This window comes from Hypanus sabinus, chromosome 7, assembly GCF_030144855.1.
Source record: "Hypanus sabinus isolate sHypSab1 chromosome 7, sHypSab1.hap1, whole genome shotgun sequence".
Taxonomy (NCBI): Eukaryota; Metazoa; Chordata; class Chondrichthyes; order Myliobatiformes; family Dasyatidae; genus Hypanus; species Hypanus sabinus.
Genome location: NC_082712.1, coordinates 29,567,755 through 29,581,320, shown reverse-complemented (window position 1 = coordinate 29,581,320; position 13,566 = coordinate 29,567,755). Strand labels below are relative to the sequence as shown.

General features: G+C 41.8%; 1 protein-coding gene across 5 annotated transcripts in view; it reads left to right on the top strand.

Moving 5' to 3' along the window:
• LOC132396626 (uncharacterized) overlaps positions 1-13,566 on the top strand; it is a 127,862-nt gene that overhangs the window by 65,561 nt on the left and 48,735 nt on the right. For all 5 annotated transcript variants that reach the window (XM_059974333.1, XM_059974329.1, XM_059974330.1 and 2 more), the window contains one exon: positions 2,490-2,623. In XM_059974333.1, coding sequence (XP_059830316.1) covers positions 2,490-2,623 — 134 coding nt within the window. The remainder of the gene's footprint in view (positions 1-2,489; positions 2,624-13,566) is intronic.

Genomic DNA, 13,566 nt, shown 5'->3' with positions numbered 1-13,566 from the left:
TGAGGCTGCATTACAGGTATGCACAAGCCTGATTTAAATAGGTTGGCATGGTAATGTGGCCATTAGTGTAAGCCACATTCAATTCCCACCCCAGTCCATAAGGAGCTTGTACGTTTGACACATGACCACAGGGGTTTCTTCCACATACTCCGGTTTCCTCCCACGTTCAGAAGATGTGCAGGTTCATAGGTTAATTGGTCACATGGGTACAATTGGATAGCATGGTCATGTTGGAAGGGCCTGTTACCATGTTGTTTCTCTAAAATTAAAACTAAATGTGAATATAGGCAAATATGATCCTAGCCAAACCTCACATGTAGAGAAAATGGGCCCTGTTCAGTCCTATTTTACCACTGGGTCACCTAATATAGAATGCTGGCATGGGCACAGAGTGGGTAGCTCAGAGAATGGCAATAATTTCAACAATGAAAGAGACTTTCTTGAGAGAAATTCATAGGAATAGAAAAGGGAGTTATGTTCTTGAGTGATAACATTGAATTCATATCAGTAGTGTAAACTTCAGTGCCTTTTATATAGGATCACGTGAAGAGCTAACAGTAGCCATAGAAATTCAGGTTACTACATAAAAATGAGATTTAAACATCAGGTTAAATTTCCATCTGTTGCTGCCGATTATATCTGTTGTACTTAAGATTCCTAGGCAGCTGGCATCAGTGAAAAGCAGGAGGATAGACTCGTTAGCCCATGCAGCCTGTTTCTGTTGCATTATGACTGATTTGTATCTTAATTCCACCTACCGTCTGCTCTTAGTTTTGCTGTTGCCACAGCTTTTCCACCATGGGAGTCGATGATGTTTGATTTCAGTTGATATCAAGCTCTAGATACCATTAGACACACAAGAGACTGCAAATGCTGGAATATGAAGCCACAAACAATCTGCTGCAAGGATCTGGTGGGTCAAGGAGCATCTGTGGGAACTCTGTCCACTCTCAGTCCTCATGCAAGGTGTTAATTCCTTTCCTCCCAAACTGCTGCTTGTCCCCAGAGTTCCTCCACCAGACTGTTTGTGAGGCCATTGCTGATAAGGTAGTCATTCAACTCTGGTGTCATTATACACTAAAGTGTATAGTAACTTGTTGAAGATTGAATTGGGGATTTAGTTTGAAAGTCAGTGAAATACTTGTGGGATGGGTTTAACTGCTGATCATTCCTTCCTACAGTGAATGTAGTTAATGTTTTGGCTCTGTCATTATTTCTTATAACTTAAGCAGTAAATACATTTGTTTGCTCTTAAAGTAACCCCTGACTCATTAAGATAAAATCCCATGGCATTACAGGAAAGATACTGGCATGGATAGAGTTACGGCTGACAGGCAGGAGGCAGTGAGTGGGAATAAAAGGGGCCTTTTCTGGTTGGCTACCAGTGACTAATGGTGTTCCTCAGGCATCAGAATTGGGACCACCTACTTTTCACATTGTTTCTCGATGACTTGAATGATGGAATTGGTGCCTTAGTGGCAAACTTTGCAGATGATAGGTGGAGGGGTAGGTAGTGGAATTAAAATGGGTGGCCACTGGGAGATCCCGCTTGTTCTGGCGGATGGAGTGTAGGTGTTCGGCGAAATGGTCACCCAATCTATATCAGGTCTCGCCGATATACAGGAGACCACACCAGGAGCAATCCCTGTGGAAAGCAAAAAGTGGGGGAGAGGGAAAGATGTGCATGGTGGTGGGATCCCATTGGACATGACGGAAATTACTTAGAATTATGTGCTGAACACAGAGGCTGGTGGGATGGTAGATGAAGACAAGAGGAACCCAGTCGATGGTAGGGTGGTGAGATAATGGGGTGAGAACAGATGTGCGTGAAATGGAAGAGATGTGGTTGAGAGCAGCATTGATGGTGGAGGAAATTTACAGGTTGAGTATGTGATAAAGAAGGCAAATGCAATGCTGGCATTAATTTCAAGGGGAACAGAATATAAAAACATGGGGATAATGCTGAAGCTTTATAAGACATTAGTGAAGCCACACTTAAGAGTATTATCAACAGTTTTGGGCCCCATATCTCATAAGAGATGTGTTGGTATTGGAGAGAGTCCAGGGAAAATTCACAAAGATGACTCTGGGAATGAAGGAGTTAACATATGAGGAGCGTTTGGCAGCTCTGGGGCCCCTAACCGCATCTCTTCCATTTCACGCACGTCTGCTCTCACCCCAGTGAATCTGTGGAATGTTCTACCACAGACAACTGTGGCGGCCAAGACCGTGTCTATGTTTAAAGTGAAAACTGATAGTTCCTTGATTGGTTAAATCAAAAAGTTATGGGGAGAAGGCAGCAGTACGGGTTGAGTGGGATCCATGATCAGCCTTGATAGAATGGCAGAGAAGACTTGATGGGTTAAATGATCTAATTCTGCTCCTGTGTCTCAAGGTCTAAGTCAACTCAACAAAGAACCCATTTTGCTACTGACTAAGGCAGATCCAAAACTGACAATGACCAAATAAAGAGATGTTTGTGATTTCAGATTTTTGACCTCTCTAATTGCTGCACACTGCTACACCAAGTGGATATATCACCAGAGAATGACCCCATACACAAGGATCACACTGTTTTGGTATCTGAGAACTCATTGAATGATCAAATTCTTTTTGCCTATCGGTTAGTATTCAGCCTACACATTCTCTTAACTGGATTACACATTGTGTATTTTCATGCATTGTCTTGAATATATAAATATCTGAAAATAATGGAAAGGGAAAAATAACTTGCTGCGTTTCAGGCCTGGAACAGCATAGTATGAATTCTTTAATTTGGTTAATTGTTTTTTTATTGTCACGTGTACTGTGATACAGTGAAAGACATGGCTTGCATGAATGTCAATACAGATAATTTCATCACATCAGTACATTAAAGTTCAAAGTAAATTTTACTATCAGATACATAAATGTCGCCACATACAACTCCGAGATTCTTTTTCCTGCCGGTATACTCAGCAAACCTATAGAATAGTAACTATAACAAGATGACTGAAAGATCAAGTAGAGCATAAAAGACAACAAACTGTGCAATGCAAATATAAATTAAGAGCAATAAATAACAAGAGTCCTTAAAATGAGGTTGTGCTATCATCTTAATAGATGAGTGTAGTTATCCCCTTTTGTTCAAGGGAGTACAAGGGAAAAACAATAGCAAAATGCAGAATATAGTGTTACATTTACAGAGAAAGTGCAGCTCAGGGAGCTAATAAACTGTAAGGCTATGTATGACAAGGTAGATTGTGAGGTCAAGAGTTCATCTTATACAAGAGGATCTTTTTTTTATAATTTATTTTCTTTATTGAAGTTCATCATCAAACAAACATTTCCATAAGATGTATTTCAGACATTGTGCTTATATATCATATAATCATATATATCACAAATCTCCACATAGTATCTGTATCTGGGGTATACACTTATAGAAAAGAGTGGAGAGGAGAAACAAGCAAAAGGAAAAAAACTATGTACAGGTAGGGAGTGATCTTTTTTACAACATATTCATTGATTTGTGAGAATAAAATCAGGCCTATGAGGCATTATGTAGTTAAACCATTTTTCCCAGTATGAATCAAATTGTTCCAGCTTATGATTAACAGATGCTGTTATCTTCTCCATTTTGAAAAAGTCTATTGTAATTTCTATCCATGCATTTACAGTTGGACTCTCCTGTGATAACTATTTCCTAGTAAGAGTCTTTTTACCAGCCACCAACAGTATATTCATTAAATATTTATCTCTTTTCAACCATTCTTGAGAGATATATATCCAAAATATATGGTCTTACTCTCTAAGGGTATTTCACATTTAAAGATGTCTTGTAGGGCATTGTGTATCCCCCTCCAATAGTCTTTGATAACAGGGCAGTCCCAAAAAATATGATAATAATTTGCATTTTGATTTCCACAATTTCTCCAGCAAACAGGGAGGTTACTATCATAAAAACACAAAATGCTGGCAGAACTCAGCAGGCCAGACAGCATCTATGGGAGGAGGTAGTGACGACGTTTCGGGCCGAAACCCTTCATCAGGGCACCACACCTCCTCCCATAGATACTGTCTAGCCTTCTGCCAGCATTTTGTGTTTTTATGTATTTCCAGCATCTGCAGATTCACTCAGGTTATTATCATAATGGGATTTCTGAGAGGGTGTAATAAAATATCTTATCAAGTTTTTCCATCCAAACTCCCTCCATTTCTGTGAACTGGTACACTTCCATTGATATCTCCATATTGTTGTCCATTCTTCCTCAGATATAATTATCCCTCCTTCCTTCTCCCATTTTGTTTGAATGTATGAAGTCGAATGTGTTTTAAGATTTGACAACCCCTTATACATGCTTGAAATGATTATACTACCATTATCTGAATTATATGCTTTTCTAAATAGCTCTATCAAGCATGTACTTGCCTTGGTTACATTTTTAAGCATCTTATTAACATATTGTCACATCTGCAAATACCAATAAAAATCTTGTTTTTCTAATGTGTTTCTCTTTAAGCATTTCAAAACTAAACAGTGTTCCTTCTTTCATTATGTTGCAAAGAACTGTTATTCCTTTAGCTGTCCAGTCCTTAAATCTAGCAACCAATTTATTTGGTGTAAAATCTGAGTCATATGCACACACCATTTAATAATTGCAATATCTCCCTCTAGATTATATTCTTTTATAGTAGTTTTCCATATTTTAAGAGTCAATTTCACCCATGGGCTATCAATAGTATTTATGTACCTTTGCAGGCCGTTATCAGCCAAAATTGCTTGTATGGGGATGGGAAGTACCCGCTCCTCAATGTTTTTCCATTGAGCGGCGTATGATGGGTTGCACCAACATAACACAGCTCTCAACTGTGCCGCAAAATAATAATCTCTAAGAGAAGGTAGGCCCCATCCCCCCTTTTCCTTTGCTAATTGCAAAGTTTTGAGACAAACTCTAGGCCTTTTACCCTGCCAAATATACCTTGATAACATCTTGTTCCATTAATCTCTATTGGTAGGGTCTGAAAGAGTTATGACAGTCTGGGCAGTATATTCATTTTAATAGACTCAATCCTTGAACTGAGAATGAAAAAAGGAATCAGGTTCCATCTTGCCATATCTTCCTTAATTTTTTTATATAAAGGCTGATAATTATGTTTTGATAATTTTGCCAAATCTTTTGGCATAACGATGCCCAAATATTTGAAAGACTCTGTTTGCCATGCCCAGGGGTATCGACTTTCAATTTCTCTTGGTGGGCTATAGTAATATGAAAGTAATTGGGTTTTATCTATGTTGATCTTGTATCCTGATAATTGACCATATTGTTCAAAGGATTGCATCAATTTAGGTAAAGAGTATGTTGGTTGCCTTAGGCAGATCAAAATGTACAAGAGGATCATTCAACAGTCTTATAATTATGGGACAGAAACTGTCCTTGTAAATGGCAGTATGTTCATTCAGACTTCTTTTAATCTTATGCCCAATGGAAGGAGGGTTGAAAGTGTTACAGTATGTGCAATTGGGAGAGAATAAAGAATATTTTCTAGAATGATAAACCACTCTAAAACCTCATACTGAAGATGATTTAAGTTATAGAATACCCATTCTTTGTATGTGGTAATGTATGTTCCAGCCAGGAATCAGCATTTACCTTCTGAACTGATAATCTGTCTGAATATTTTTTGGGAAAAGAACAGTTTAATATTTAACACCCACCTAGATATCTATTCCAGACTTGTCGCTCTCGTCCTCTCTGACCTATTCAGTTGGAGTACCTGGTCCACGTAAACAAAATCTGTTCCCATCATTATTTGTTGAACCTCCATAAAATTACCTCAGAGCCATAGGTATCCATCAGCCAACTGAAAAGAGAATTAATGTCATGGTAATCATGGCAGTGTCATGTTTTCCACTGGGTTGTCTTTTGTGTGCAGTGCTTCCGTTGTGGCCTCTACACCGGTAGGCCCGACATAAATTTGGAAGGCTAGAATGGGCTCTTGCCATCCTTAGGGCCGCATTGGAGAACCATGGCTTCTGGGAGTCTTGCTGGTAGTAGTTGGAGCGGTCATTGCAGTATGGATTCAGCTGTTTCCTGGGCCAGCTGGGTGGGTGTCAGCCACTCCGAGCCAGGTAGGGATCTAGTTGATTCTGTAGCCAGCCAAGGCTGCAGACCATAATGGCTACTTGGAGCTACCCTGATGCAGAGGTGGAACTGTCATTCCTTGTTGTTTGTCTCTTCCTGTCCTTGCCCCTATGGGGTAAGTCTGGCTGTTCTGCCAATGCCCTGCAGGGGGGATCTGTCTTGTCTTGTCCTCGCCTCTGTGGGGTAAGTTAGGCCATTCTGCCATTGCCCTGTGGGGGGAATGTGTCTTGTCTTTGCCCCCGTTGGGTAAGTCAGGTCATTATGCTGTTACCCAACGGATGGTCCTGCCCCACCTTGGTGTGGAGTTATAGATGAGTCCCAGCTTGTCAGTGAATTAGTCCCAGCTCTATGTCTGTGTACTGTCCCGTTTCATGTCAGTGTCCTGTTAAAGATGAGTCCTGGCTTGTCAGAGGATAAGTCCTGACTCCATGTTGATGTACAGTTCCTAGTCTGCCCCGAGCTCCAGCCTCAGAGTTCCCCAAGCCTCGACCCAAGGTTGCAGCCTCCAGCCTCGACCCAAACCTCAAGTCCCTAGCCAAGCCTCATCACATTCTCACCTGTGTTTGGGGGTCCGAGCCCGAGGTGAGACCCAGGTTCTGGGTCCTTGTCCAGTCTCACCCCAGGCTCCTTGTTCCCAGTCCCTTGTCCTGGTCCTGCTTCCCCTGCCTAGACTGCATCCTATCCCGTCCTTGGGTTCCATCTCGTCCTGTTTCCGAGACTCTGTATCCTGCAGTTGGGTCCTGATTCAACACCCGACTTCTGACACAGGGTGGCACAGTAGCGTAGTGTTTAGCGTAATACAATTATGGTGCCTGTGATCTGGGTTCAATGCCACCGCTGCCTGTAAGGGATTTGAATGTTATCTCCGTAACCACGTGGGTTTTCTCCAGTTACTTTCCATATTCCAAAGGCGAATGGCTAAGAGGGTTAACAGGGAACATGGGTGTAATTGGACAGCATGGGCTAGTTGGGCCAGAAGTCACTGTTACTGTGCTCCAAGTAAAATTAAAATCCACCAAAGAAATCCACTTAATTAAAAACTCCAATATTCAAATTTAGGTGGTGCTCTACCTTTATTCCTTTTGGGGAAGCTGAGCTGTGGATTCTAATTAATTGAGTTACTATAGTCTACTGATCAGCAATCAGATAATTGGCAGAATTACCACAGTTAAATTTAGACTTGAACATTTTAATCAGTCTTAATTGACCTGTTGGAATAGCCACTGGATGGAATTCAGTTTTTTTCATGGGGTTTTGAATTTGAGCATGCCCAGCATGACATTGTGAAGGAAGATTTACTCCGTGCATTCATTGGGGCAAAATCATTTCTCCCTTCCCATGTTATGTGATAAACAAGTCATAGCTGTCTCTAACTCCACTCGCAATAGTCTTACTTGCTAATGGATTTGGTAGTCAGGGAACCATGGATTATCTACTAATGAAAGTAGGAGAGCTGTTGGCTTTTTGAAATGTTTATAGCTAGACCATTTATTTAAATTCGCATTGGAATCAGGGTGTAATGGTTAATAAACTTTTAAACTCCGCTGAATTTACCTGAACATGCAACCCATTTAATTATGTGCTCCTGATTAATTACTTACTAATAAGTATATTTGTAATATAGTGTTTTTATAGATTTATGGTTAAAATGGCTAAAAATGTGTTTAGTGATTTTGTAATGTCATGAATTAATTCCAGTGTATACAGAAGAATGGGGGGAGGGTGACATAATTGAAAACCTATTGAATGTTGAAAAGCCTCGATAGAATGGATTTGGAGAGGATGTTTCCGGTAGTGGAAGAGTCAAGACCAGAGAACACAACTGCAGAATAGAGGGGCATCCTTTGAGAATGGAGATGAGGAGGGATTTCTTTAGCCAGAGAGTGGGGAATCTGTGGAATTTGTTACCACAGATGGCTGTGGAGGCCAAGTCCTTAGGGTCTGCAGGTACATTCATGACTTTGGTTGCTGTCAGTACAGAGTTTACACATTCTGGCCTTGACCATGTGTGTGCCCCTGAGGTCCTCTAAATTCTTTGAATATCCTAAAGACCTGTGGGTAGGTTAATTGACTACTGTAATTGGTTTCGCCTCTACCACTTCCTCTGGCAGCTTGTTCCACAAACCCAGTACCCTCTGAGTGAGAAATTGCCCCTCAGGTGCCCTTTACTCCTCTCACCCTGTTCATGGTGTCTAGTTTTAGACTTCCCTATCATGAGGTAAATTTATTGACCATTTACTTTATCTATTTCTGTTATGACTTTATCTCTGTTGGGTTCTCCAGGTTAAAATGCCCCAGTCTATCCATAACACAAACTCACTAGACCCGGTAACGTCCTTGTGAAATTTCTCTGCACCTTTCCAGCTTAATGACATCCTTCCTATAACTAAATCACCAGAGCTAGGGTTGTCATAGCCGGGGGTGGTAGTGGGGATAAGATCCCACTACCTATAAAGTGCTCCAAGTGACATGCAACTCTAACAGCCTCTGACAACCAAGTTCAATGTGTGGCTTAGCTAGTTGTCCTGGCAGAACTGTTTCTACTGACAAGAGAAGGGGCAAAGGCGGACCACTGGCACCTCAAAGCCAGTTGCTACGGGCAGGTGGGGCTCATCATCCTTGGGCGGCAGCCCACCTACAAGAAGGAAAACTGATTTTAAACCTCCGCTGCCTTGTGGCCATACCCACCCATGGGAAAGGCTTTGGGAGTAAACCCTGAGGAACAAATCCGGAGCCGGGGTCCCTAAGGCAGTTTGATATTGTTTATGACTTCACTCTGGCGACCTCTGCGATGACACTGGTGCCAAGCTGTATCAGCGCTTGCCCTTCCCTTGGACTACATCAGTGACATGGAGAGGGGGAACCCACTGCCTGGGCAACAGCCAGTTCTTCAAATCTTCACACCCAGGCTTGCACCCTGGAGAGGACGCAGTCCACCAGAGGCGCAAACCCATGATCCTCTGGGATGGACAGCTGCCTTCCCACAAGATCCAAATGTGATCTTACAAACGTCTTCTACAGCTCTAATATGACATCCCACTTCTTGTACTTAATGAATGACATAACTGTAGCCTGTCCAGAAATTTAATTGTTATGCGAGCACCTTTCTCCACAGCCTTCTCAGATGTGCATTCTAGCTTGCAACCACCATCTGGATAAAGAAATTTTAAAATCTTTTGTTTTAAATTTTAATTTACTTAGAAGAAGGTAGTAACAGCACATTCCATCCCTACAAACCCAATGCACCCATGTGACTGATTAATCTACTAACCCGTCTGTCTTTGGAATGTGGGAGGAAACTGGAGCACCGAGGGTAAATCCCACATGGTCGTCATGGGAAGAATGTACAAACTCCTTACAGGCAGTGGTAGAAGTGAACCTGGATTGCTGAAACTGTTTTAGCATTACACTAATCACTGTGCAACCAATCCAACACACAAAAAAAAATTGGAAGAAATCAGCATCTAAGGAAAAGGGTAAAAAGTCAAAGTTTCAGGCTGAGACCCTTCATTGGGCCTCAAGCAACCATGCAGCCCTCTATTACTTCATTATGGGAAAATCTTCTCGCTTTCCACTCTTATCCCGGTCCTTCATAATTTCATATACTTAGATTTCCCCTTGGCCTCCTCTATTCCAAGGAAAATAAGCCCAGCATTTGCAGTCTCTTCACACCCCAGACAACATTCTGGTAAATCTCCTCTGCTCCCTGTCCAGTGTACTCACATCCAGTCTTGTCATTGAGATCCAACAACTGCTTTATTGACCCTGTTACCGTAAAACTAGTGACAATCAAACTTGGTCACAGTAGTTCATCACCCCTCCGTTGTACATAACGCCACGTTGTCTATCAGTGTGTGAATAATGGAAAGCACTTCTCTCTGTGATTGACACCTGAATAACGTAATTAAGACACTCTTGACACTGCTGCATGCATAATATAAATAAATGGGTCTGGTTACAGATTTTTTGGTAATTGAACTGAAACGGCTTAGCTGTAAATAATGTATCTATGTTCTCTGTGGCTACAAGTAATTTAAGATTTAATTCAAGGAGAGTCTAACAAATAATTTCTAACAAGTACAGGACCTGATACCTATAACCCATCTAATGAAATTAATAATTAAGTAAATAATTCATCTTTGGAAATTAACCAGACAAGCTATTTTTTCATTCTGCGCAGTGACTTGAAGATAAACCTAACCTAATGCTTTTAGAGTCTTAACTTTCAGACATGCATTTTTGAATTCAGACCTGTTATCTGTATTGTACCTGAAGATACTTGATCTAATTGTAAATTACCTCTCACAAGTAGGGTAGGCCATTCAGCTCCTTGAACCTTGCGTTATTCAATATCAACATTGATTGGATCTTTGGTTTCAACTTCATCTCCCTGGCCAGGTTACCCTTGGTTCTAAGCTCAATGTATGAATCCTGATGAAAGGTCTCAGCCTGAAACACCAACTGCTTATCCTTCTCCATAGATTCTGCCTGACCTTCTGAGTTCCTTCAGCGTTTTCCGTGTTGATCTGAATTTCCCATATCTGAAGAATCTCATGTGTTTGTGTATCAGTCTCAGTCTGAATGGACCCGATGACTCCAGGATGTAGAGTTGCAATAACTCGGTAACCATTTGACCTCATTTTTCCTAAACTGGTGGCCCCTAAGCTTGCAACTATCTCCACCTTATTTCTGGATTGCTCCACCGGGGAAACCTCCTTTTCCCCATCTAAACTGTCCAATATCCCCATCATTTAATTTCAGTACTTATAAACTTTAAGCAAAGAACACATGCCTGGAAGAAATCAATTGGTTGAGGAGCATCTGTGGAGGCAAAGTGATTGCCAATGTTTCATGTTGGGAATCTGCATTAGGACTGAGGGTGTGGAGAGAACAGCCAGTGTATGAAAGTGAAATGGGACCAGGCAGAGAACGTAGATAGAACTAGAAGAGGGCGGAGGTTTAATGGTGTGTGTGGAGGATGTGCTGGAGCTTTTGGAAAGCATCAAGTTGGATAAGTCACCGGGACTCGATGAGATGTTTCCCAGGCTACTGTGGGAGGCGAGAGAGGAGATTGCTGAGCCTCTGACAATGATCTTTGCATCATCATTGGGGACAGGACCAGAGGATTGGAGGGTTGCGGATGTTGTTCCCTTATTAAAGAAGGGGAGTAGAGATTGCCCAGGAAATTATAGACCAGTGAGTCTTACTTCAGTGATTGGTAAGTTGGTGGAGAAGATCCTGAGAGGCAGGATTTATGAACATTTGGAGAAGCATAATATGATTAGGAATAGTCAGCATGGCTTTGTGAAAGGCAGGTCATGCCTTACAAGCCTGATTGAATTTTTTGAGGATGTGACTAAACACGTAGATGAAGATAGAGCAGTAGATGTAGTGTATATGGATTTCAGCAAGGCATTTGATAAGGTACTCCTTGCAAGGTTTATTGAGAAAGTAAGGAGGCATGGGATCCAAGAATTGGCTTGCCCACGGAAGGCAAAGGGTGGTTGTAGATGGGTCATATTCTGCATGGAGGTGTGCCTCAGGGATCTGTTCTGGGACCCTTCTCTTTGTGATTTTTATAAATGACCTGGAAGAGGAAGTGGAGGGATGGGTTAATAAATTTGCCGATGACACAAGGGTTGGGGTGTTGTGGATAGTGTGGAGGGCTGTCAGAGGTTACAGCGGGGCATCAATAGGATGCAAAACTGGACTGAGAAGTTAAACCCAGTTAAGTGTGAGATGGTTCATTTTGGTAGGTCAAATATGATGTCAGGATATAGTATTAATGGTAAGACTCTTGACAGTGTGAAGGATCAGAGGGATTTTGGAGTCTGAGTTCATAGGACGCTCAAAGCTGTTACGTAGGTTGACTCTGTGGTTAAGAAGGCATATGGTGCATTGGCCTTAATCAACCATGGGATTGAGTTTAGGAGCTGAGAGGTAATGTTGCAGCTATGTAGGACCCTGGTCAGACCCCACTTGGAATACTGAGCCAGTTCTGGTCGCCTCACTACAGGAAGGATGTGGAGACTGTAGAAAGGGTGCAGAGGAGATTTAGAAGGATGTTGCCTGGATTGCGGAGCCTTAAGAGAATAGGTTGAGTGAGATTGTCCTTTTCACCTTGGAGCGACGGAGGATGAGAGGTGACCTGATAGGGGTGTATAAGATGATGAGAGGCACTGATCATGTGGATAGTCAGATGCTTTTTCCCGAGATTGAAATGGTTGCCATAAGAGGACACAGGTTTCAGATGCTGGAGAGTAGGTACAGAGGAGATGTCAGGGGTAAGTTTTTTACTCAGAGTGGTGAGTGCGAGGAATGGGCTATCGGCGATGGTGGTGGAGGCGGATACGGTAGAGTCTTTTAAGAGACTCCTGGATAGGCACATGGAGCTTAGAAAAATAGAGGACTATGGTTAAGCCTAGGTAATTTCTACAGTAAGTACATGTTCGGCACAGCATTGTGGGCTGAAGGCCTATATTGTGCTGTAGGTTTTCTATGTTTCTATGATAATAAGCTTTGGTAATGAGTTGGGGTGGAAAGAGATGGAAAATGTGAACAAAAGGGAGGGAAACACTGGCTGAACTGAAAGGAACACTGGGGCTGAGATTACCCAAACCGAAGAATTTGATGTATCTACCGATGAATTGCAGGCCAACCAAGCAAAATGTCAGGTCCTGATCCTCTAGTTTGTTTCTGGCCTCGGTGTGGCATTGGAGAAAACCAAGGATAGGCAGGATGGTATTGGAATGGCAAGAGGAGTTAATATTACATACAACTGGAAATAGGCTTGCTGTTGTAGGTAGAGCACAGTTCTCTTTGAAACAGTAATTTAGTCTAGTGTAGTCAGTCTAGAGGAAGTCACATCACATTGAATGCACATGAGACAGCTAAGCACAATATAACCATATCACCATATAACAATTACAGCACAGAAGCAGGCCATCTTGGCCCTTCTAGTCCGTGCTGAACACTTACTTTCACCTAGTCCCACCGACCTGCACTCAACCCATAACCTTCCATTCCTTTCCTGTCCATATACCTATCCAATTATTTTTTAATTATATTTCAAACCTGCTATCTATCTATCTATCCCCCTCATAATTTTAAATACCTCTATCAAGTCTCCCCTCAACCTTTTACTCTCCAAGGAATAAAGATCTAACTTGTTCAACCTTTCTCTGTAACTTGGGTGTTGAAACCCAGGTAACATTCTAGTAAATCTTCTCTGTACTCTCTCCAGAGAGGATGTAGTTAAGTTTTGGAAGGGTTGGAGAATTGATGGCCAAATGAAATTGGCATGAAATGGATGCGGAGGCCTGGGGCAGATTAGCCGTGATCATATTGAATGGTGGAGCAGGACAGAAGGGGTTAGGTGTCTGAGACCTGCTTTTATTTTCTAATGAAAAGCTTGTAAAGCTATGTCCCTGCATTAAGAACT